This window comes from Myotis daubentonii, chromosome 5 (genome assembly GCF_963259705.1).
Source record: "Myotis daubentonii chromosome 5, mMyoDau2.1, whole genome shotgun sequence".
Classification (NCBI taxonomy): Eukaryota; Metazoa; Chordata; class Mammalia; order Chiroptera; family Vespertilionidae; genus Myotis; species Myotis daubentonii.
Genome location: NC_081844.1, coordinates 3,313,946 through 3,340,087, shown reverse-complemented (window position 1 = coordinate 3,340,087; position 26,142 = coordinate 3,313,946). Strand labels below are relative to the sequence as shown.

The following is a 26,142-nucleotide window of genomic DNA, read 5'->3' as shown; positions in this document are numbered from 1 at the left end:
CGCACAAGAACTTTAACTTCCATTCCCAGGTGACTCGCACCTGGACAGGGAGCCACGGGAGGGGAGGAATATCCGTCTAAGACAGTGGTCGGCAAACTCATTAGTCAACAGAGCCAAATATCAACAGTACAACAACTGAAATTTCTTTTGAGAGCCAAATTTTTTAAACTTAAACTATATAGGTAGGTACGTTGTTATGAACTTAATTAGCGTTCTCCTAAGCTGGCCTTTGCTAAAAACGTCCTCATTTTATAATAATAAAGCCACCAACACAAAATAATTACAATTCTTAAATTGATGACAAAAATACCTGTAGGATTTGCAGCTGGTTGGAAAAATACAGGTAACTTTATGCTTTGAGTAGGTACTTTTGTCACCCGTGGGCGATTTGCGGACGTGACTAGCACTAACCACTGCACCAGACTGCTGACTGACTGGCTCACTCAACTCCTGCATGAATCGCGAGCGCCTCCCCTGCGCTGCATATCCTGTGGCCCGACCGACCGACACCCCCACTTCTCCTAACGCCACTTCTTCAAAATAGACTCGCCCAGGCTGAAAACCGACTTCTGCGCATGGGCCACGAAGTTCAATCGCATTGTACGTGTGTGCCTGCACGTGGTATTTTGTGGAAGAGCCACACTCAAGGGGCCAAAGAGCCACATGTGGCTCGCGAGCCACGGTTTGGCAACCACTGGTCTAAGAGAAAAGGCTGGCGTCCCCTCCAGTGGCCACGTGGGCCACAGGCCGTTCCACAGGCTGTGCCACAGGCCGTGCCAGTGCAGCTCCCAGGGCCGCCGGAAGGGAGGGGCGGGCGTGCAAGACTGTTTCCCCTTCCTTGTGGCCGATCCCTAATTGGCTGCTGTGATGTCATCGTAACATGTGTTTTCCTGCGCACACATGTCCCTCCAGGCACTCAGATCATTTAAACACAGCAACAAAGACCCAGAACCAGTGTGCCAGCCCCGCCTCTGTCTGAGACGTGCACCAGGCCCCGCAGGGAGCGGCCTCCGCAGGAGAGCAGTGAGCAGTAACTGCTACACACGATGCTGGTTTCTGCAGCGAGTGTGCGGGCTCTCAGACCCACAGACTGCTGCTCCTGCGACGCAGCTCGTTAGGGCCTTTTACTTGTTGAGCTCAGTCTGGCCGGCGTGGCTCAGTGGTTGAGATCAACTTATGAGCCAGGAGGTCACGGTTCGATTCCCCGTCGGAGCAAATGCCCAGGTTGGGGGCTCCGTCCCCCGTGGGGGCTGTGCAGGAGGCAGATGATCCACATTCTCATCATTGATGTTTCTATCTCTCTCTCCCTCTCCTTTCCTCTCTGAAATCAATAAAAAATTTTTTTAAAGAAAGAACTACTCGTGGAGGACATAGCGTGTGGCAGGCGCCTTGTAAGTGCAGGGCTGAGGAGGGAGTCAGACGGACAGGTGACCCGGTGGCACTTACGTCTGGTGGGAGGAGACAGGCGATGCACCAGTGGGTTAATAACCAAGGACAGTGTCCCTCAGTGAGAAGCCGGGGGGAGTGGGACTGGCTGGGCTGGAGGCACGTTAGGTGGGGCCAGGGAAGGCCTGGCTGAGCAGGGGGTGGGAGCTGAGAGCAGCCGGGCGATGGGAGGGGAGAGGGTCCCAGACTGGGCACAGGCAGAGCTTCGTGCGCTTGAGTTTGGGTTTCATTCTCAGTTCAAGTGAGAAGCCAAGTGGGGTAGTGAAGATGCTAAGATCACCCCTACTGGTGTGTTCAGTGGTTAGAGCACTAGCCTTCGCACTGAAGGGTCTCGGGCTCAATTCCCAGTCAAGGGCACGTACCAGCTCTGGGGGCACATGCAAGAGGCAACCAATGTGTCTCTCTTACATCAGTGTTTCTCTCTGTGTGTCTCTCTGTCTCTGTCTCTCTCTTCCCTTTAATCCAGTGGTTCTCAACCTTCCTATTGCCGCGACCCTTTAAATACAGTTCCTCATGCTGTGGTGACCCCCAGCCATAAAATTATTTTAGTTTCTACTTCATAACTGTAATGTTGCTACTGTTATGAATCGTCATGTAAATATCTGATATGCAGGATGTATTTTCATTGTTACAAATTGAACATAATGAAAGCATAGTGATTCATCACAAAAACAATATGTAATTATAGATGTGTTTTCCGATGGTCGCGACCCACAGGTTGAGAACCGCTGCTCTAATCCCTCCCACCCTTCCACTCTCTAAAAATCTAAAAATGAATGGGAAAAATACCCTGGGGTGAGGATTAACAACAACAACAAAAGATGCTAAAATCCACTTTGTGACAAGATTACTTGCCGCTGGGTGGAGAGAGGATTGAAAGGGGCAAGTATAATACAGGGGAGGTGGCGGGCAGGAGGGGCCATGGCCACCTCCGGGAGGCGTGGTAGGGCTCTGGCCACGTGGAGGGCAGGAGGTGGAAATGAACAGATTGCAAGAGAAGATGGTTTGGTTAAAAAAGAAAAAAGCTCATTGCTACTTTCCAATCAGCAGGTAAGATAGTTGTGGCTAAGGTTGAGGCTTGTAGCTGAAATGGTTAAAATGCCTATGTTTATGTTGGTTGACCAGTGTAAGTACCATGTACATATGTTTTAAGTCACGTGACTTATGTGCTTGCAGACACATTGCTTTCTCCCTGTCTCACATTTTACAAGACAGTTTTATTCCGGGGTCTCCTGCATTTTTGACCGGCTCATGCATCTCTGACATCAATGTCTGACCCTACAGTGCGATTTTGAGGGGGTACAGTAACCTCTCCTAGAGTATGGCACCCTCACGTCTACGTTTTTAAGATTTGGCATTATTTTAATCAGTGCACTTTGTTGTCACTGTTTGTTCTAAGCCACAACATGAATTTATAAAACATTAGGACACTTACTTTTTTTTAAATCCTCATCTGAGGATATGTTGAGAGAGAGAGGAGAGAGAGAGAGAGAGAGAGAGAGAGAGAGAGAGAGAGAGAGAGAAACATCGATGTGAGAGAGAAGCATTGATCGGTTGCCTCCCATACGGGCCCTGACCAGGGATCAAACTCAGAACCTAGGAATGTGCCCTGCACCCTTTTGGGGCAGCGGACGTGATCCTCAACCACTGAGCCACCAGCCAGGGCAGGACACGGGCATTTTTAAAACTCTGTGCTGTGGGTACTGTATATGCTTGTGGTCTGTCCACTAGACCTACCTACTCTGTTACTTTTAAGAGAGAGCTTTAAAGGGCTTTTATACTAGTAACTGTATCCATCACTTGAAATTGTGAGTCGTCCTTATAACATCTGTTACCTTCTTTACCCATCCCGTTCTAGACCGGGAGCATTTCAGAATAAGATTCGTTCACCAAACAGTGCGTTTTTGCTCAAAATGAAATAATTAAGGGAACATCCCATAATGAACTCAGAAGTGAGGCAGCCTCTTCCTCCTCCTCTTTCACATCCTTCTTTTCACTCTGTCAGTGGTGGCCATCATTCACATCGCCACACGCGCCCATCTTTCCGCGCCTGCCTCTCGTCCCATCGCGTCAACGTGCCCTGACGCATGCAGCCAGCCTCCCGCTGGGGGTTAGGTGGTTCTGATCTCTGCTATAACCGACCGTGCACAGCAACTCCCCTGGCCCTGCCTTTGTCACAGGCGTGCCACCTCTGGAACAAAGGATAAACGCATTTTAAAATGTGTTAGATGTTGCCTGTTTGCCTCCCAAGAGGTGATATCCATTTCTACCACCACCTGAGAGACTGGTGAGTGTCTGTATCGTGACACTCCTCAAAGGAATGCCTGGCCCAACCTCTTCTCTCCTGGCATTTGGTGCGATTAACCTGTATGATCTTCTAGCGTGGAGGCTGCGTTGCTCTCACTACAGGCAAACTCTTTTTTTAACAATGTATTTTATTGATTTTTTACAGAGAGGAAGGGAGAGCGATAAGAGAGTTAGAAACATCGATCAGCTGCCTCCTGCACATCCCCTACTGGGGATGTGCCCGCAACCAACCAAGGTACATGCCCTTGACCGGAATTTAACCTGGGACCCTTCAGTCTGCAGGCCGATGCTCTATCCACTAAGCCAAACTGGCCAGGGCTACAGGCAAACTCTTTACGTATCTGCAGTGAAAGCAAGTGTTTCTCTTTAGAAGGTAAATTTTCGTTCTGGAAAAAGTCACGTCTCACTCATAACCTAGATTTTAAGGTAGCTGTCACTCTAGGTTTGGGTGGGGGGTGGATTTTGTTTTACCTGTTTGTTTGGAGAGAGAGGCTTAGTGAGAAACAAGTCTAACTTTTAGATAAAATAACGCTCCTCTGCGGCTTACGAATTTTCTTAGAAGTTAGCCTGGAAAGAAGAGTTTTAAAATGTCTAAAGTAAGGGCACTGCCGCCTGGTGTGAGATTACAGCTGTGCAAGGGGGAGTGTTTGAATCAGCCAAGCCTTGCTTGCATGTGTGTGATGTGGTATTTAGTAGGTTTCCGTCACAGGAGGGCACATGAACAACGAGTGATTTAAAATCTTTGGGCTGAGTGCTTACACTTAGGTATTGCCTCCTTTAAAATCTTCACCCTTCCCACCAGCGGATGATCTAGAGGAGGGAAAGGTGCTGCTATGAGCAGGCATCATCCGGGGAATGTACCCAGAAGTCCACAGTCTTCCTGCAAACCAGATCAAGTTGTTGCTGTTTTCTGTTTCCTCTTCTAAATCGAATCTGTGTGTAGTGATATAGAGAAAGCCTTCTAAAAGCAGGCCTGTGAGCGAGCCACATTTAGCTAAACCCTTGCTTTTACCTTTCACATACTTAACTGCAGAACAAGTGTGTTTTAAACGACAGATTAACCTTCCACATATATGTTTCCTGAGACTGGCGTCCCATGCCGGCTTACACTTGAATACCCGCTGATTTTGAGAGAAGCAGACTTGATGCTGGTGTGTTCTAGGTCAGACATCTGGACTGTGTGCATGGACACCATATTTAAAATCATATTTAATTAAAATGTCCTTTGGACCAATGGTCCTCCGTAGTGTTTTCAAGATGCAGCTGTCGTCAGTAAGGCAGCTTGTTAATATTCCCGATGACGGTGGATTATTACCTAGTGAGTTGACGTGGGGGGACTTGCAGCTTTAGGGCGCCCCATCCCCGGCCAGGAGGTAACTGCTCCTGCTCTGTCCCGTAGAGAGATGGTCAACGCCTGGTTTGCTGAGCGAGTCCACACCATCCCCGTTGGCAAGGAAGGCGCCCACAGCCGCGTGGAGTCCTGCCCGTGCCCCCCGCAGCACAGCCCCCGCGCCGAGGGCAGCACCCCGGGCACCCCCACCCGCAAAATCTCCGCCTCGGAGTTCGACCGGCCGCTCCGGCCCATCGTGGTGAAGGACTCGGAGGGCGCGGTCAGCTTCCTCTCGGACGCGGACAAGAAGCAGCAGATGCCGCTCACGCCCCGCCGGTTCGACCGCGACGACGGGGACCAGTGCGCCCGGCTGCTGGACCTGGTGAAGGACATCGCCAGCCACCTGGATGTCACCGCGCTGTGCCACAAGATTTTCCTGCACATCCACGGCCTCATCGCCGCCGACCGCTACTCGCTGTTCCTCGTCTGCGAGGACAGCTCCAACGACAAGTTCCTGGTCAGCCGCCTCTTCGACGTGGCCGAGGGCTCCACCCTGGAGGAGGCGTCCAGCAGCTGCATCCGCCTGGAGTGGAACAAGGGCATCGTGGGGCACGTGGCCGCACGGGGCGAGCCCCTCAACATCAAGGACGCCTACGAGGTGAGGAGGAGCCTGAGCAGGGCAGGAGCCTTGGGTGGGAACGTGGGTGGGGCACTGGGCGGTGCTGTGGGTGGTGGGCACTGGGCGGTGCTGTGGATGGTGGGTACTGGGCGGTGCTGTGGATGGTGGGCACTGGGCATCACTGTGGGTGGTGGGCACTGGGCGGCCATGTGGATGGTGATCACTGGGCGGTGCTGTGGATGGTGGGCACTGGGCGGTGCTGTGGGTGGTGGGCACTGGGTGGTGCTGTGGGTGGTAGGCACTGGGCGGTGCTGTGGATGGTGGACACTGGGCGGTGCTGTGGGTGGTGGGCACTGGGCGGTGCTGTGGGTGGTGGGCACTGGGTGGTGCTGTGGGTGGTAGGCACTGGGCGGTGCTGTGGATGGTGGGCACTGGGCGGTGCTGTGGGTGGTGGGCACTGGGTGGTGCTGTGGGTGGTAGGCACTGGGCGGTGCTGTGGATGGTGGACACTGGGCGGTGCTGTGGATGGTGGACACTGGGCGGTGCTGTGGGTGGTGGGTACTGGGCGGTGCTGTGGATGGTGGCACTATGGTTGTGGGGATATTTGAAACTGCATTGTAATAATTTGCACATTTATTTGAAGCTGCACGTTGTGGTAAGAGTGTTTGGTGGCTGAGTCAGGGATAAGGCACTGAGTGGCCTGTCCTGCTTTTCTCCCTAACGAGGATTTGATCATAGCCCGTCTCCTCGCTGATCTCAGCTCTTACCCGACCTCTGAGCGTAGCCCCAGCTATACTCCCTCCACATCAACTCCTGGGCGTTCTCCTGAGATTCTAAAATGAAAGGTGCAAAACTGTCAAAAAAACCCAAAACCCTGTAGACCTTTTCATTCATTCCTTCATTCATTCCTTCAAATTCATACTCATCCACTCAAAGTTCCCTGGACACCGGAGTTTGATTTTCTTTCTTTCCGATCTTTCTCCCATTTTTAATTAAGCAAATTAACTTCTGAGTGCCCTTTTAGCCTAAGATATTTCCGTGGAAAGATTTGCTATTTCTTTCACTTCTGCTACAGTATATGTGGGCCTTTACTTATGGACTTAAAGATTAGGTGTTAAAATCCCTCAAATTCCACACTTAAAACGATCCTCTCACTAGTAGAATTTTGGGCTGTAAGCAAAGCATCTTCCGGGAATGGCACGTGGGATGTGGAGGAGATAGTTTCTAGCTGTGAAGGAGCCGTTAGCTTGTGGAGTAGTGGGCCACCCCGTGAAGGGCCCAGGGTACCCCGCTTGCCGCTCCTCTATGTAACCCCAGGGGTCATCGCTCTGTTATTCACCCCGCGTCCCTCGAGCCGGGTACAGTGCCTGGTGCCGCCTCATCTTTATAAATATTGGTTCAGCAAAAATCATAGAAGAGAAGACAGATAAATAGACTAGAGAGCTGATCGTAATAGACGCTGGGGAACAGGGTGGGGGCAGGGACGCAGGAGGTGACCGCTGTTTGGGGAGTGGACCCTGGACAGCAGGTGAGACCTGAGTGGATGGAGTTGTGTGCACGGTGGGTGCGGATGGACAGAGACCTTTTAAGCGGAGACCCCGTCTCTGCTGGACGTGCTGCTTGTATGGGAATGTGTGGGTCATGTCCAGACGCTGCAGAGCTGCGGGGCAGAGCCGGAGGGAACGGGTCCCCATGCCAGCTGCGGGGCAGAGCCTGGGGGAACGGGTCCCCATGCCAGCTGTGGGGCAGAGCCGGAGGGAACAGGTCCCCATGCCAGCTGAGGAGGGGAACGTGGCCCAGGGCGGGAGGAGCGGTCCGAAGGGGACCCTATGACTCAGACCAGGGGTCCTCAAACTACGGCCCGCGGGCCACATGCAAATACAAATATTGTATTTGTTCCCGTTTTGTTTTTTTACTTCAAAATAAGATATGTGCAGTGTGCATAGGAATTTGTTCATAGTTTTTTTTTAAACTATAGTCCGGCCCTCCAACGGTCTGAGGGACAGTGAACTGGCCCCCTGTTTAAAAAGTTTGAGGACCCCTGACTCAGACTGTGCTTGGGACGATGAGTCTTATGGCGGCCATAAGTTACGTGGAGGGAAACACTGGAGGTGGGAGGAGAAAGGATTTTAACGGCCTGGGGAGTGAGGGTCTGCAGAGGGCACTGGCCGCAAAGGTGAGGGGGAGTGGGTCTCCATGAGGAGCAGAAGCTGCTGGGCGTGGCTGCCCAGAGGAGATGGAAGCAGAAGAGGGGGGGGGGGTGAAGGGGGGGTAGGGGGCTTGGGTTTTGAAGGTGGGTAAGTAACTAAATAATAGTAACTGGGGAGAAATACTGAGGGCAGGGATTTGTGGAGGGATGGGAGAGTTTAAGTGGATGAAATCCGGGAATATTTCTCAGAATTAATTCTGTACAAGCAAAATGGTCGGGTGCTCAGTGGGTTGGGGCGGCGTCCCATAGTCAGGAGGCTGCGTGCTCGGTTCTGAGTCAGGCCAGGTACCTGGTCGCAGGTTCAGTCCCCAGTTGGGCACTAATGGGAGGCAGCCAATCAATGTTTCTCTCTCTCTCTCTCTCTCTCTCTCTCTCTCTCTCTCTCTCTCTCTCTTGCTCTAAAAATCAATTTAAAAAACATAACCTCAGGTGAAGATTTAAAAAAAATGTTAAAAAGTCAGGCAATTTTATGACATGATGCTGTTATCTAAAAGCCTGTGGTCAGACCTGGTCAGTGGTCCCCTTAATATGCTTTGTAGCTATCTTTTCCTTCGGATCGAGGGTCTCATCTCATGCCCTGCACACACCGGGCGTCTCCTTCGTCTCCTTTAACTCGGGGCTGCGTTCTCCCTGATTCTCTGTCTGCCTTGGTGTTTTAGAAGAATGCAGGCCAGCTGTGTTGTGGACGGTCCCTCCTGGGCAGCATCGATCCAGGGCCTGGTCGTTGCTCCTAAGGACACTTGCTATGTATGTCTCCGCTGAGTGCCTGAGTGCTGAGCAGGGTCCCCTCCCAGGGCCTGAGCCCCTCCCTGACCCGTGTCACGGTCTGCTCTCAGCCAGCAGCGGGTCGCTTTGCCAGGCCTCTCAGCTTGTCTGATGTGAATCGCCACTCAGTCCCCTGACCCTGCTCTGTGCACCCCTCCCAGCTCCCCCCCCCCCCCCGCCCCCGCCCTGCGTGGGCCAGTCGCTCAGAGCTTCCTACTTCATTAACAAAACAACTGCGGACGGTGCCTTTTTATTCACTTTTGATATAGAATAACTCGCTGCAAGAGCTAATTCTCTACTTCTTTAATTCATCAATGTCCGTATCCTGTCTGCCTCCTTCAGATACTTTGCAGTTCAGTGTCATTTAAGAACTACTTCTCAGAGACCCTCGGCCAAGGTTTCCACTGTGTCTCAATATAACTAACTTTCAGCTTATTTGCAAGAAGAAGGCACAGATACAGTAGTGACTACTTATAAAATATACCGACGATCCACCATTTCATAACTTTCCCTTTGAAATTGTCTTTAATGCCAAGTTTGGTTCTCTCGGTGGGGAAATTGGCCTCCTTTCTGACCCCAATTGAGTGAATCCGGTGCAATCATTTACTTCACTTACAGCTTCGGCTTTGCACGACGTTAGACTAATGACAGGACATAGCATTGACCTTCGCAGACGCGCTTTTCCAGCCTGGCTCTTCCCTATTCTCTGAAGGAATTCCAGACGCGGCGTGGGAGAGCAGCGATGCTATTATTAGGCTGAGCCTATAACTTCCCAGGCCACGCTCTGCACTCATTCCAGTGTTTATGTTCTGGTATGTGTGTTTCCATTTGAACCTCACCCTGTATAGCGGTATCTGTCCATTTCCGCCAGCATGCTTTCCCACCAGCACCGCCTCCGCGTCTGCTTTGAAGGATAGCAAGCTAAGAGTCATCGCATTTGATAAGGATGAGGCCGAGGGTGAATGAAGTCCCTCGTTAATTTAGCACACGCTGTGGACTCCTGTGCGACTATGGGGACCGCACCGATGAACCAGGCACAGCCCCTCCTGGGTGGACAGCCTACCTTTCGTCTCCCCGCCTAAAGCTTAATGCCAACAGCCTGTACCTGCCTTTCTCCACCCGCATTTAGGCCTGTCGCACCTCCCAGAGTCCCTTGTGACTACTGGACGTGCGTGGTGTACTTTGTGAAAAGGGAAAACCATTCAAAAGATTAAGGAGTTTTTTGCAGTGTGATTGAGGCCAGATGGCTTTTTTCTCTTTTTTTAATCCTCACCCGAGGATATTTTCCCATTAATTTTTAGAGAGAGTGGAAGAGAGAGGGAAGGACAGAGAGAAACATTGATGCAAGTGAGAGAAACACATCAATTGGTTGCCTCCTGTAGGAGGAGCCCAGATCAGGGCTGGGCTAGGGAGGAGCCTGGACTGGAATCGAACCTGGGACCCTTAAGTCTGCAGGCCGATGCTCTCGCCACTGAACCACACCAGCCAGGGCCAGATGGCTTTTTTACATATTAAAAAAAAGGAAGAAAGGATAAGATTTAAATTCGTGTGAACCCCTGAGATAGTAGAGCAGGATGCTGAGGAAATGTGCAAGCCATCGTCACCCTGGAAGTGAAGGCGATGTTGGGAAGGTTGTGTGGGGGGCGTTGGTTTTACAGGGCAAGTTTCAGAGCCGCGATGCTGGGCCTGGGGTGGCTCGGAAGAATGCGGCAGCGCGATCCGAGGGGCAAGCTGCATGCAGGTGCGGAGCCGCCCCATGGCCCGGATGTAACTAAGGCTGTTGAAGTCCGTTAGTATTTTGAATTTCCTTTATTTCTGAACATGTTGTTTGAGTCTGTATTTTTTTATTTTTGGTTCTCATACACATTAGCATCTCAAAAAGACTTAGATTTATCTTTGTCAAGAATGATACGAACTTACGTGATTTGAGGCCTCTTCCAACAATAAGATCGGCGTGCAGACCAGCAAGGAACGCTGACGGTTAGAGTTCTCTAACCTTATCGATTAGGAGAATCAAATCAGTGTCTGACCAGGTCAGTCGTTAAAGCGAATTTCCTTTTCCTTCCTAGGACCCTCGCTTCAACGCAGAGGTTGACCAGATCACCGGCTACCGGACACAGAGCATCCTCTGTATGCCGATTAAGAACCACCGCGAAGAGGTGAGCAGGTTCCATTTTATAAAAGGTCATTTGAAAACAGTTTTCTTTTTGAAGAAAACGATTTGCTTTGCACACGTGTGAACTACTCCTACCGTGACAAGGGAACGCCAAAGCACGCACCTGTTCCACTTGATATTTTCAATTTAGAGTTTAGTTATAGGATTGAATCCTGACGGGGATTTCACTGGGACGTAGGAATAAATCGCAGACGTGTCATGTCCTTCCCCTACCATCCCCCTCATGACTTTATTCTGTCCGATATATCACTGTGGTCGTGGTTGTAATCAGATTATTTCACGTTATATTTTAAGTGGCTGAATAGAGTTCCTTTCATACGTGGTTATCTAACTGCAGTGATCGTCAGAAAATGTGAATCTGCTATAATTTTCTAATTGTCGCAAGTCTCCAAATATTTTCCCAATGTGTTTATTGAAAAAAATCCACGTGTGAGTGTACCTGCATGGCTCGAACCCGTGTTGTCCAAGAAGGGGAATTGCACCCTGGCCAGTTTGCTCAGTGGTTAGAGTGTCAGCCCTTAGACCGTGTGCCTCCTCACTTGCAGGCTCGGTCCTGTACATGTGGGAGGGGACTGATCGATGTGCCTCTCTCACATCCATGTTTCTCTCTCCCCTCCCCCTCCCCCTCTCCCCTTCACTCTCTCTAAACAAATCAACGGGAAAAAGATCCTTGGGTGAGGATTAAAAAAACAAAAGGCCCTGTGCCAGGTGCATGTTCACTTTGTGAGGAACACGCACTCTCCAGGGAAGTGGCTGAAGCAGTGTCTGCTCAGCGGTGGGGCCTGCGCATCCGGCTCCCCGTCCCCAGCAGCACTGGGCACTGTCGGTGTGTGAAAGTCTAGCCATTCCCGTGGCTGATTTAAAGTTGCTTCCGTGGATCTGTAACCCCCTCTCAGCCCAGGGCGGCTGCTCCCTCCCAGATCTCCTTGAAGCGGGTCAGCCAGGCCCCCAGACTTGGCTGCCACAGCTCCCCTGAGCCTCCTGCTGGGTCCCCAGCCTCCTGGAGTTGACCCCCCCCACCCCGCTCCCACATCCTCTCTGTGCCCTGTTTGACCTGTGGTGACCCCGTGTGAAGCTGCCTCGTCACTGGTGGCCACAGCCCACTGGCCCGAGCATTTCCTGAGATAAGGAGCCATCAGTCACCGCCTGGAGACTAGATGACTTTGCAGAAGGGAGGGTCTCCACATGCAGCTTTTAAACATCTCTCTGCCCCCACTCTCCTCCTCTGGCCCCCGCTCTCCTCCCGCGGCCACTACCCAGCTGGAGACGACGTCCCAATGTCCCCATGTCCCGGGAGAAGGCCTCTCCAGAGGGGAGGGTGATGAGAAACAGCGGGAAGAGCAGCCCAGCTCTCGCACGGCTGCTGCTGCACAAGAGGAACTTGGCTCCGGGAGCAAGGCCGCTGGGCAGATGCTCCCAGTGACTTACAGGCCGAGCCTCACCTGGAGCCGCGCAGGCAAACTCGGCCGCGCTGGCTGTGCGCACAGCCCCCACCCACCCACCTCTCTCTCTCTCTCTCTCTCTCTCTCTCTCTCTCTCTCTCTCTCTCTCTCAGCTTTGAGATCAAAGTGGGAGCCACCGTAAGGGTTGGGGGCGATGCCTAGATGCTTTGCTCTTGGGTTAAACCTGGTCTTTACCACTGAACTTGATGAGTGACCATTGAACTTGATGGAATCGGCCAGTCCCTGCCATGTCCCATCTGCCTCCTGGGCCTTCCACAGGGACCTGCTCTGAAGGTCGTGGAGATTAGATTTCACGCGTGCAGAGGCCTTCTCAGCTCCTGGCAACTGGGAGTGACCAATGCACAGTAGCTGCTAATTTTTAAAAGAGACAGAACTCCCAGGGCTGTCCAGACAGACCAGGACGGGCCACGCTGTACGAGGAGGTCACCGGCCGCAGACCCGCCAGCCGCCGGGGTCGCAGGGAAACGAGCGCCGTCCCTGACGAACTGGCCTGCCGTGGAGCAAACAGGAAGCCGGAAAGAAAAGCGCCCGCGCTGGCGTGCCTCCTCGTGGGGCCAGTGAGTTTGGTGTCGTCTCTGAGCCAGTCCCTCTGTGCCAAGGAAGGTGGTTCTAGTTAAATGTCGAGGCACCTTTAGTGACCCCGATGCTCCAGGCACAGGCACAGGCACGCCCCTGAGGGGCTGAGGGACGGAGCAGGTAGTGTTGGCCACGAGAGGCTGAGCTGCCTCTGACACGGGACAGAAAGTTCAGGGAAACCCCTGAGACCCGGAAAAAGATGTGGTCTCCTCACTAGTCTCCTCTTCCTGGGAAGTATTTCAACTACTGAGAACTCTCAGGCGCTCTTTCCATGATGTCATCGTCTCCAGAGTAGCAGATTTTAGAGGTCAGATCTCAGTCCTAAACTTCTGTGACAGTTTCTTTTAAAAATCATAGAGCATCGCCTGGCCAGCATGGCTCAGCGGTTGAGCATCGACCAATGAACCAGGAGGTCACGGTTCGATCCTCGTCAGGGTGCATGCCTGGGTTGTGGGTTCCATCCCCAGGGTGGGGCGCGCAGGAGGCAGCCGATCCATGATTCTCTCTCATCATTGATGTTTCTCTCTCTCCCTCTCCCCTCCTCTCTGACATGAATAAATACATATGTAGAACTGGCAAAGCTGAGGGTCGAACCTGGCCGTCTGACCCCAGGGTCGTGGGTGGAAAGGAGGGTTTCTTCACATTCCGCGTCTGACGTGGCCCCGCCCAGAGGCGGTCTGGAAGAGGGCGGGGGAGGAGGCCCACTGTGTGCTGCTGGCTCTCAGAGTTCACAGTGCGGCTACCACGGGGACAGGCTCCTTTCAGACGGGAGAGGAAGGAGGAGGGAGCCACATCCTCTGTGATGTCCCTGGGGGATCCGTGGTTCCCAGGGATGGAAACGTCCGTGTCCTGTGAATCCAGGCGGCGCTCGGAGGGGCCCACGCCGAGCCCACGGCACAGAGAGACGATCCGCAGGGCGTGCGGGTTTCAGAGCCGCTCCTCCGTTTCCTCCCCACGTCGGGCTGGATTCGGGGCCTGGACACCTGGGCCTGTGTTAATGTGTGTCACGCATCAGGTGGTTCTATAACCAGACAGATCTTTATGTTCCGTCAAGAGGGGCGGGGACAGCAGGCTTTTTCCGCCGCTCGGACCACCTAGTTCTGCGGTGCCGCCTCCCCTGTGACGTCCTGGTGACATCACAGGTTTTCCATTTCAAAGTCACCCTTTTGCAAAGCAAAATCACCCTTGAATTGCTTTGCAGAAGGGACAGCCAGGGATGCCTTTGAGCTGAAACACCCGTTTTCCTCGGCTGACTGTCAGCTCCAGGTACTGAGTGGAAATCTGAGAATCAGGGCTCTTCCCTCCTCCTCTGCTTTATTTTAGCATCTTGATGTCATTTCATCAGATGTGATGATATAATTCTTGATGCAAATACAACAGGATTTATGATAAGTGTTTGAACAGTTTTATAAAGGAGCATTTTTAGCTAAATATCTAATTATTTGTATCCTATCTAATAAAAGAGAAACATGGTAATTAGCGTATGTCGCTACCCTTCCCATTGGCTAATCAGGGCGATATGCAAATTAACTGCCAGCCAAGATGGTGGCCGGCAGCCAGGCAGCTTGAAACTAACATGAGGCTTGCTTGCTTCAGTGACGGAGGAAACCAACGTTCCCCGCCTGCCTTGCTGGCCTCTGAGCTTGCAGTTTGAAACATAGTTACAAATATAGAAGCTAAACAAAACCCCAAAAACCTGCTTTCAGCGAGCCGGGATCTCAGAGCTGGAGTTGAAACAGTGTTTCGATTATAGAACACAAACAAACCAGATACCTGCTTTCAGCAGCAGAGGCCTCAGAGCTGGAGTCAGAGCTAAAGCTGGCCCAGAATGAAAAAAAAAAGAAAAAAAGGAGCAGTTGGGAGCTTCAGTCACCTGCCAGCCTGAAAACAGCCCTCAGCCCCTCATCCAGACTGGCCAGGCACCCCAGTGGGGACCCCCACCCTGAAGGGTATGTGACCAGCTGCAAACAGCCATCATCCCCTCATCCAGGCTGGCCAGGAACCCCAGTGGGGACCCCCATCCTGATCCAGGACACCCTTCAGGGCAAACCAGCCGGCCCCTACCCATGCACCAGGCCTCTCTCCTATATAGTAAAAGGGTAATATGCCTCCCAGCACCAGGATCAGCGGAGCCATGAGGCATCCTGGCACCGGGATCAGCGTGACAGGGGGCAGCGCCCAAACCCCCTGATTGCCCTGCGGCTCTGTGTGTGACAGGGGGCGGGGCCACAACCTCCCTATCTGCCCTGCTCTGTTCGTGACAGGGGAAGGCGCCCCAACCCCCTGATCAGCCCTGCTCTGTACCTGATAGGGGGGAGCTCCCCAACCCCCTGATCGCCCTGTGGCTCTGTGTGTGACAGCGTGTGGCGCCCCAACCCCCTGATCGGCCCTGCTCTGTGTGTGACAGGGTGCGGTGCCCCAACCCCCCCCCCCTCCCCAAGGGCCCTGCTCTGTGTGTGACGGGGTAGAACCATAACCTCCCTATCGGCCCTGCCCTGAGTGTGAGAGTGGCGGCGCCCCAACCCCCTGATTGGCCCTGCTCTGTGCCTGATAGGGGGGAGCTCCCCAACCCCCTGATCGCCCTGCGGCTCTGTGTGTGACAGGGTGCGGCGCCCCAACCCCCTGATCATCCCTGCGGCTCTGTGTGTGACAGGGTGCGGTGCCCCAACCCACCCCCCCCCCACAACGGGCCCTGCTCTGTGTGTGACGGGGTAGAGCCATAACCTCCCCATTGGCCCTGCCCTGAGTGTGACAGGGTGCAGCGCCCCAACCCCCTGATACGCCCTGCTCTGTGCGTGACAGGGTACGGAGCCCCAACCCCCTGATTGGCCCTGCTCTGTGAGTGATGGGGCAGTGCCCCAACCCCCTGATGGGCCCTGCTCTGTGAGTGACGGGGTGGCGCAGCAACCTCCCCATCGATCCTGCCTTGAGTGTGACAGGGGGCGGTGCCCCAACCCCCCAATCGGCTCTACCCTGAGCGTGACTGAGGGTGGCATCGCAACCTCCTGATCTGCCCTGCTCTGTGCGTGACAGGGGGGAGCTCCCCAACCCCCTGATTGGCCCTGCTCTGTGAGTGACGGGGTACGTAGCCCCAACCCCCCTGATGGGCCCTGCTCTGTGCGTGACAGGGGGTGGCGCCGCAACCTCCCCATAGATCCTGCCTTGAGTGTGACAGGGGGCGGTGCCCCAACCCCCCAATCGGCCCTACCCTGAGCGTGACTGAGGGTGGCATCGCAACCTCCCGATCCGCCCTGCTCTGTGCATGACAGGAGGGAGCTCCCCAATCTCCTGATCGGCTCTGCTCTGTGTGTGGCAGGGGGGAGCTCCCCAACCCCCTGATCGACCCTGCTCTGTGTGTGACAGGGTACGGAGCCCCAACCCCCCTGATGGGCCCTGCTCTGTGAGTGACAGGGGGCAGCGCCCCAACCCCCTAATTGGCCCTGTTCTGTGCGTGACAGGGGGCGGTGCCCCAACCCCCCAATCGGCCCTACCCTGTGTGTGACTGATGGTGGCATCGCAACCTCCTGATCCGCCCTGCTCTGTGCATGACAGGGGGCGGCGCCCCAACTCCCCAATCGGCCCTGCTCTGAGCCCGACCAGGGGCTGCACCTAGGGATTGGGCCTGCCCTCTGCCACCCGGGAGCAGGCCTAAGCCAGCAGGTCGTTATCTCCCAAGGGGTCCCAGACTGCGAGGGGGCACAGGCTGGGCTGAGGGACCCCCTCCCCCACCCCCGAGTGCACAAATTTTTGTGCACCGGGCCTCTAGTATATATATAAATATACATCTTTCTTTATGTCTTTATATCTTTATATAAATATTTATATGAGAGTATACACACACACACACACACACACACACACACACACAGAGTGGCCAGATTATTATGACTGGCCAGATTATTATGACCACCCCATCAGTACTTCGTTGGGCCACCTTTTGCCTTCAATACTGTGACGATTCTTCTTGGCATTGACTCCACAAGATGTTGAAAGGTGAAGCGAGGAATCTGATACCATGTCTGATGAATAGCACTGTCCAGTTCTGTGAGATTTGATGGTTGTGGAACCAGCTACCTGATGGCTCTTTTACACAAAAGCTCAATTGGATTGAGATCTGGTGATTGTGGGGCCACCTAAGCAAGGTAAAGTCTCCCTCATGTTCTTGAAACCACTCCTGCACAATACCATCACCGTGGCATGGTGCATTGTCTTGTTGGAAGAAGCCATCTCCATTGGGATATGCCATCAACATGATAGGATGAACCTGATCAGCAGCGATACTTAGGTATGTTGTGCTATTCAGACGTTTATAATGATCTGGCCCTCTAGCAACTTCAGTGGGAAATTATAGCTAATTTGCCTACAAACTTCAGGTGGTCATAATAATCTGGCCACTCAGTGTATATCTTCCTTTGGGGGGAAAAAAACTAAAAATTTTCAAAAAATATCAGCTAATATTTATGAGCTTTTTTAGAAGATAAATACTTTAATGAACTGAAGAGACTGAGTACCTGGTGAAAGCCACAAAATAAAGCATTAATGGAACCAGAGGTGTACCCAGCTGCGATGCAAGAAGATAAGTGTTTGCCGTGCACAGAAGCACATGCAGCCGAGGTGCCTGACGCTCACTGTTAACTCTTCCCATTTCCCCCCGAACTGTCCTGTTTGGACATGTAATGGTGGACTTGCCGGGATGTGTCGCTTCCTGGTCTCGGCAATGAGGGTGTGGGAAACACAGGCAAGGAAGGCCCTTGCTTTAAACCTGCCTTCCTCGTGGATGAAGAACTTGTGCACCGAAGACTAAAGCTCAGTACCCAGTAGCAGGACACGGGTTAAGTGAGGTTGATACTCATCACGCAAGTTGGGAAGGCAGGCTGCGGGCGGGGAGCTGGAGAAAGGACAGGGCCCGGCTGGTGGGCCCGCAGCCTGGGAGGACTCAGGCAGGACCCTGGCCTGCGGTCCCGCTCACAGAGCCACGGGGCCTCCTCCCTTTGACGCGTCAGCTTGGAACAGATAAACTTGACGGCATTGTGCGTCCTCCTTCCTGACAAGTCTGATGAGATGCCACAAAAGTCAGTGGTTCCACCGCAGGCGGGGGGCCGATCGGCTCTGTTCTGGTCCTGAAGAACCGGCGACTCACTGGTTTTAAAAGCTCACAAACTGGTTTTAAAAGCATGGTTCCCCCCTCGATGTCCTTTCTGGAGCTCAGTCCTCACCGAGCGGCGCTTGCTCTGGATGTCACTGTGCCGGTGATCTTTGCTTTCCCCTTTTCCACGCTCCCCTTTTCATTGTAAACAAGTATTTTACAAAGAAGCCAGCAGCCGCTTCCCTCAGGCAAAGCGCGTCTTAGGAGCCACAGGTGAAAATGCCGCCCTGACAGGTTACCCCTGCAGCCCCCTCCTGACCAGGAGGAGGAGCAAGGGCCCAGAGCTGTGACGCAGGTGGCATTAGGCTCAGCTCCACCCACCCACCCAGGCAGCTCTGTGATGCTCAGAGGCATGGCGAGGCAGCTTTCCTTCACACTGGGACGGTGGCCTCCGTCGCTGCCTCCCGGGCAGCCTGGCAGCACGTGTTGGATGCCCAGGATTTTCGTGGATCGGGTCGTGCTTGTTTGCTTCTGAGGAGCTGTCCACAGGCCCTGAGGACGAGAGCCGTGGTCTGGGGCCCGTTGCAGAGGAGCATGGACTATTGCTGCGGGGAACGCAGCCCCGGAGTCGCATACCCAGACCTGGGGCGGGTTTTCAGTATTGAACAGTTTTCATTTTTCTTAGCGAGTCAGGTGGCTGCTGGTGAAATTGCTGCCCTCGATAGATTAACATGTACAAACGTCTGTGTTCGTCTACGAAGGGTTACGGCTACACGGTCAAGAGCTTTACATACTCTGATTTCTTCGTATTAAATCCTCATCTAAACATGCCCACTTGTTTCTCTTGTAGCATAGAGAGGAAATTGATATTCCAGGATTAAATCACATTAAAGAGAAGGAGGTGGTATCTAATAGAAGTTTTGAATCATGTTGTTCGTTTGTTTATTGCATCACTTCCTAGAAGTGAAATGAAGTAAAAGTGCCTGGATTTAGACTCCCAGGGCTGATTATTACGCATTGTCTGATGACCATGAGGACCGTGAGAGTGATCTCCTGCAGCATAACAAATCGCCCTGCGGTTGTGGGTGAATTCCCGAGGGCACGGCAGGCCAGGCCGCCCTGCCCAGGCTGCCGCCTCAGGAGGGGCCCGGGGCTTGACTCCAGGTGAGCCGCCTCCCAGAGGCTCCTCCAGGGCTGTAGCTCCTCTCCACGGGGCCTCCCCATCGGCCGCACCACCTGGTGGACAGCCGGCGGGGGGGAAGCAGCGGCTGCGGAGACCAGGTCTCCCGCTTGCTCGGTCATCTTCCCTCTCGCTCTGATCCTCAGCAGCCAGCTGTCATGTGCAGGTCACAGCCACCGGAGGGACTCTAGGCCCCGCCCCTGAGGGGAGGAGGGTGGAAGGACATGGAGACAGGCGGAAACCACCAGAAGGAAGGACTAAATACATTTTGTGGACTCATATCTTTCCTGAAAACTGGTTGGATGACATAGGAAGCCTCTGCTTGTCGATTAAACTAACACTTACTAGTAAAATTTCTTTCAGTCCTTCGTAGACGAAAACATCATATGAACTACCCGAGGCAACATGGGCTGGTTTTGCCGAAAGGTGATGGGTCCGTGTGTGTGCTGAGCTGACCAGCCTGTGTCACAGGGACAGGGGAGGGGGAGGGTCAGGGGATGAGGGAGAGGATGGAGGAGGGGGAGGGTCAGGGGATGAGGGAGAGGATGGAGGAGGGGGAGGGTCAGGGGATGAGGGAGAGGACAGGGAAGGGGGAGGGTCAGGGGATGAGGGAGAGGACAGGGAAGGGGGAGGGTCAGGGGATGAGGGAGAGGACAGGGAAGGGGGAGGGTCAGGGGATGAGGGAGAGGATGGGAGGGGGAGGGTCAGGGGATGAGGGAGAGGACAGGGAAGGGGGAGGGTCAGGGGATGAGGGAGAGGATGGGAGGGGGAGGGTCAGGGGATGAGGGAGAGGACAGGGAAGGGGGAGGGTCAGGGGATGAGGGAGAGGATGGAGGAGGGGGAGGGTCAGGGGATGAGGGAGAGGACAGGGGAGGAGGAGGGTCAGGGGATGAGGGAAAGGAGGGGGTGCAGAGGGGGGTGGGCAGGGGCATGAGCTGTGCTCCAAGGGCCCTGGCATATGGTTGAGGCACTAAGGGGCTTCAAGTGTCACAAAGGCTGCACTACAGGAGGTGGCTGTTTGCCTGGATGGAAGTCCTTGCTTCTCCGCCCACAGGAAATGCTCCCTCAGATCCTTCTCATCGGCCCCCTGGGGTCCTGCTCCTCCCAGTGGAGCAGTGCAGAGGGCAGTGCCTGGGGTCCTCCAGGGTTCAGGCTGCAGGAGGCTGGCCCGGCAGGAGCCTGTGCAGGCAGCCGGCATCAGGGGGAGCCGCTCCTGCTGGGCACGGGGAGGGCTGAAACCAGGAGACATTTGCTGTTGTTTGAACTTAAGAACCAGCAGCTTTCTTTGCTTCATTCTAACCCAGAGCCCGCCATTTGACACTTGATGGGTGTGGATAGTCAGCACTTCCCATGTGCTCATCCGTGGAGGGGGCCGTGATGAGTGAGTGCTCCCGAGCAGGCTGGCCCCGGCTGAGGCCAAGGGGCCGGGAGTGGGTTTGCTGCTCCGTGTGAGATGGTGAGGACTGGCCTGAGGCAGGAATTGTAGCAGGAAGAATCCAGGATACATCCCCGTTGTTTAGATGGGCCGTAACCGGAGAGAGTGTGAGAGGCCCTAAAATAAAGCATGCAGTGGAGGGAACTGCTTTATGGGGAGCAAACCATTAGCTCCTTTTATGGACGCGTTGCTCATGGCTAATCCTCTCCTCTCTCCTCGGGCTCCGTGCGGCCTCCCTACCCGCTTTCAGCCAACACTTGCCTGTCGGTTCCGTGGAAACAAAGCCCTCAGAAGGGTTTCAAGAGAGACCCCCCACGCCCCGCTCATCAGAATTCCTCCGTGCCCGCGGGCTCCTGGGCACACACCAGGCTGCCACGCTCCCTCTGAGACAGCCCACTGGCTGCCCCTCCGGGGCCACCGTGTCTGCTGACCACAGGGCCCCGCCCTGGTCCGGGGGCACTGCCATCCCTGCCACCCAGCTCCCCCACCCCCACCCTGTGGAAACCACTCTGGGCGAGGACCCATGATGCTGTGGACGAGGCTGCAATCCTCCTCAGGCCTCGTCTTCTCGCCCCTCAGTGGCAGGTGACATTGTTGGTCAGTCTTCCTCCAGACAGATGTGTTCCCTTGCCTTCCAGAACCTCAGGCTACCCAGCGTCCCGACCCCCGACGCCCTGCCTGGGTCCTCAACTGGGGTCGCACCGCACACGGGGCAGGGACCCAGCCTGGACCCGTGTCTGCTCTGACGACACCCGCTCCTGTAGCGATGTCGCCTACTCGCCTGGCTTTAAATGCCACTCACATGTGTCCTGTCCCTCCTCCTCAGACTCACATGGTCAGGGCCCCCAGCCTGGGCGTGTCTGCAGCATCGCAGACTGAGCACCCCTAACAGATGGGCAGTTACAGGATGTCCCGGGATGTGAAGTACAGGGTGGGACATACAGGCAGTAACCTTGGGATGACTCTGGGGGCAGGTGGGCACTTTGTAAAGCATATGATTGTCTAACCACTATGCTGGACACCTGAAAGCAGTCCTCTCTAATGAAAGGGTCATATGCAAATGGACCCTAACAGCGGAACGACCGGTCGCAGTGATGTGCACTGACCACCAGGGGGCAGACGCTCAACGCAGGAGCTGCCCCCTGGTGGTCAGTGCACTCCCACATGGGGAGCTCTGCGCAGCCAGAAGCCGGGCTCACAGCTGCGAGTGCAGCTGTGGTGGTCGGAGCCTCTCCCGTCTCTGCGGCAGCACTAAGGTTGTCCAACTGCCAGCTTAGGCCCGATCCCCTGGGGAGCAGGCCTAAGCCAGCAGGTGGACATCCCCCAAGGGGTCCCTGACTGCGAGAAGGCACAGGTTGGGCTGAGCCCCCCCCCCAAGTGCATGAATTTTCATGCACCAGGCCTCTAGCATAAAATAATACTGAATATAAGTGAGACACAGCCTCATCAGGGTTTGATGCATGGAACTTGCTTTTTCCACTCGTGCTGTGTCGTTTCCCATCGGTGTGGGTCAGGAGCACCTGCAGGACGCCCTCTTTACCCTGTAATTCCGAATGTCGCCAGCACAGCATCGCCCCCTGCTGGAGAGATGCGGGCCTGTCACTGGGGCAGGCTGAGCTGGAACAGACTGGATTCTCGTGTAACAGAGTCCAAGCCCAACAGCCGTGCCAGGGGAGAGCCCGCGCTTCGGCCGCCAGCTCCTGGCAGAGCACGGACACCGCCCTGAAAACAAATCTCAGCTGCGGAACAGCGCGAGGCTCCGGGTCGTTCTTGGCAGCGTGGCGTGTGGAGGGGGCGCGGCGGAGCTGGGAGTACCCTGGTGCAGGGTACAGTGTGTGCACACAGACTGCGCAGGCAAATGTGTTTGTTGTTTCGACTGTGTTCCTAATTGAGCAGAGACAGAGTGTGCAGGAAAGAGCCTGACTGTGTGGCAGGAAGCGTGTGGCCTGTGCGCTGGCTGAGGAGCAGGACCCGGAGCAAGTCCCTCTGCTCCCGGCGCCTTCCGGGACTCGCTGGCAGTTTCCACGTGAAGCACAAACCCCCAGGCTGGCTCGGAGGCAGGAAGGTGCCAGTGGCCGCCGCCGAGACTCACCGCAAGGTTCAGAGGGTGCACGATGGCTCTCTCAGCGTGTCGCCCAGCGCCCAGACAAAGGGGGAATGAGAAGTTGACCCCCCTAAGCCTGGACGTGCCCCCGTGGGACACAAGGCTCTCTGCTACGTAACCTGTAACCTGTGTGTCTCTGGCAGTTTTTAAAGGGCACCTGGGGAGCCAGCCGGTGTGGCTCCGTGGTTGAGCGTCGACCTATGAACCAGGAGGTCACGGTTCGATTCCCGGTCAGGGCACATGCCTGGATTGTGGGCTCCATCCCAGTGTGGCGTGTGCAGGAGGCCAATCAATGATTCTCTCTCATCATGGATGACTCCTTTCTCTCTGAAATCAATAAAAATATATTTTTTTAAAAATAAAGGGCACCTGGCGGGAGTCTCACAGTGGCCACGGGCTGCTCTGCCTGAGAGCCGCATTTCCGCGTCCTGGGGGCAGACATGCTGACTAAGGAGCCGGAGCCGCAGTGCCTGTGCCGGGCGAGGTGGCAGAGACGCTAGGACTTGGCAGGGGAGAGGGGTTTTTGTGAGCGAAGGGACAAGAATAAACAGTAGGATGGAGAGTTGTGCCAAGCGTTCCCTGGACGCAGCCAGCTGGGTGGACCGCTCCCCCAGGCCGTTCCGAGGGCAGGGAGGCTGCTGGTCCGGGCTGGGTTTGTCCCGCCCCGTCTGGGGACATCAATCCTGCTCACGGCACCCAGTAGACGGTCACACCTCCGCCTGTGCCACCGTCACCGCGGCAGCGGGCACTGGCACACGGACCACCAGCAACTACAAGTTCACTTTTCACTTTTAAATCCTGTTTTGAAAACTGACTAAATTTACATACAGTAAAAGACACAGACCTGAATGTACAATTTGACGTGTTACGACAAACGTGTTTACATCTGTGTAACTGACAGCCCAGTCAAGAGCTAGAACACGGACCCTCAGCCCCCGCTGTTCTGACTGCGATCACCATCAGTCCCTCCGGCTTTTTCTGCAAGAACCTACTGGCTTTTGAAAAGGCATTATTATCTGTTCCTCCCTGAAATGTAGGACTTTTTTTATGTTGCATGAGTGATTCTTGGCTGTAAGAATGTGTCATGAGATTTATAATCACAGTCAAGAAAACAGCATGTCTAGCGGCCACTCTGGATTCATCTTTGTTTCTCAAAGTTCTCATGCTGAAATTGTTCCATTGCCTCGGGTGGAAATATGCATTAACCATATGAGCATGTGTGTGGAGGCTGGGGCGGGGGACGTGGGGAGACAGCCCCGGCTGCACTGGGGACCCCGGGCTGAGCGGTTCCATTGCAGAATGGCGCTTCAGAGCCCGTGCCCACAGCGGGCCTGCTCGCACTTTGCCCCGGGCCCGGGCGGGAGCAGAAAGAGTGCTGGCTTTTTCCCAGTCGGCGTGGCTCAGTGGTTGAACATCCACCCATGAACCAGGAGATCACTGTTGATTCCGAATCAGGGCACAGGCCTGGGTTGATCCTCAGTAGGGGCGTGCAGGAGGCAGCCGGTCAATGATTCTCTCTCATCATTGACGTTTCTATCTTTCTCCTTCTCCCTTTCTCTCCCTGAAATCAATGAAAACATTTTTTTTTTTTTTAAAAAAGGACACAGGCTTTGGAATCAGACTGGAGAGGTCGGCTGCCATGTTGGGGTGACCCACTTAACTTTTCTGAGCTCCGGCTGCCCCCGTGGTAACATGGGGAGGGTAATGCCCAGCTGAAGGTGTTGCTCTAAAGGTTCAGTGAATGAGCAGATGCCAGGGGCCTGCCCTGTACCCGGCCTCCCTTCACTTCCTGAAATGGCAAACTTTTCCGCGTTCTGACTCTTGCTTATGTCGGCTGGGAATAGAGTCATCAACTCTGTTAGCGGCACTGGCCCTCAGTCAAGTATGTCCGACACCGGTTACCCTCAGGGCCCTGCTGCTTGTGTCTTGCGACTTGCCTCTCGTCCACTGGGGCCTTTCCCTGTCCCAGGCATGTGAGGAAGCCCAAAGCAGCCAGTCCCCCGCCCACCACACCCAGGAAGACACTCAGAAGATGGAGACAGTCGGTGTACTGCTTATACATACAGGTGGACAAAGTGGACCGCAACAGACAGGGGCCTTAGCAGTCATTTAAAGAAATGGCAAACCTCAATTCTTAAATCTATACTAATAATAGAGGAATATGCGAATTCTCCGGGGACCCCATAACGTCACTACCGATCAGGACGGGGGCGGGGCCACAGCGGAGAGCTCTCAGCATGCCTGTGCTGGGGGTTCGAAGGGCGCGGAGAGGAAGGGAGAGCAGACAGGCAGTTAGGGGGATCAGGCCAGGAGGGGAGAGCAGATAGGCAGTTAGAGGAATCAGGCCAGGAGGGGAGGGCAGATAGGCAGTTAGGGGGATCAGGCCAGGAGGGGAGAACAGTTAGGGGGATCAGGCCAGCAGGGGAGAGCAGTTAGGGCCATCAAGCTGGCAGGTGAGCAGTTAGGAGCCAGTGGTTCCAGATTGTGAGAGGGGTCCTGGATTGGAGCGGGTGCAGGCTGGGCTGAAGACCCCCCCCACACACGAATTTTGTGCACCAGGCCTCTAGGTTATTAAAAGCCCCAAACTGGCAAAGGTGCACAGAGGCAGCACGGAACAGGCAAATGGATGCAGCTAATAAAAATGCAAAAGCTGTGCCTTCTCTCTGGTAATCCAGAAAATGTAAATGAGAGCGACAATGAGACGCAGTTTGTGCCCAGCAGACTGGCCGAGATTTAAAAGCCTGAGGACGCAGGGGGCTGGTCAGGCTGTGAGGTTGGCAGGAGCTCTCGGGCATGGCTGGGAAGGTGTACGTTTCTGTCGGCCTCTGAAGGTGGCATCGAAGGAGGGCTCTCCTTGTGTCCAGGAGACCCATGTACAGATGGACACTGGAGATGGTTCGTAACAGCAAGAGCCTGCTGGTGATGCAGATATCTGGGGGTCACATGACCAAAATTTGGTAGAGAGTACAATGGGACTGGAAAGGAGAAAGTCCCATTTAGTTATATATAATTAATTTCAGAGAGGAAGGAAGAGAGAGATAGAAACATCAATGATGAGAGTCATTGATCAGCTGCCTCCTGCACGCCCCACACTGGGGATGGAGCGAGCAACCCATGCATGTGCCCTGACTGGGAATTGAGCCGTGACCTCCTGGTTCGTAGGTCAATGCTCAACCACTAGCCACGCCTACTGGGATAGTTTTATCTTAATGTAACTTAAAAGAAAAGAAACCACGGAGTATTAACACTTTGTAGTTCTATTATCAGTGGTTCTAAAAGTGGTTTTTGTCCCTAAACCTCAGCATTTGGCGTCACTTGAGAACTTTCAGCGAAATAAATTCTCAGGCCCAACCCAGACCTCCTGAGTCGGACCCACCGGGGTGGGACCTGCAAGCTGAAATTTTTAAATATGTCTTTTCAATTGATTTCAGAGAGAGAGGAAGGGA

The 26,142-nt window shown here is 54.3% G+C and overlaps 1 protein-coding gene across 3 annotated transcripts in view; it reads left to right on the top strand.

The window, feature by feature from the left end:
* The window catches only part of PDE5A (phosphodiesterase 5A), a 164,490-nt gene that overhangs the window by 17,534 nt on the left and 120,814 nt on the right, over positions 1-26,142 (top strand). For all 3 annotated transcript variants that reach the window (XM_059695583.1, XM_059695582.1, XM_059695584.1), the window contains exons 2-3: positions 5,153-5,741; positions 10,746-10,835. In XM_059695583.1, the coding sequence (XP_059551566.1) occupies positions 5,153-5,741; positions 10,746-10,835 (679 nt within the window). The remainder of the gene's footprint in view (positions 1-5,152; positions 5,742-10,745; positions 10,836-26,142) is intronic.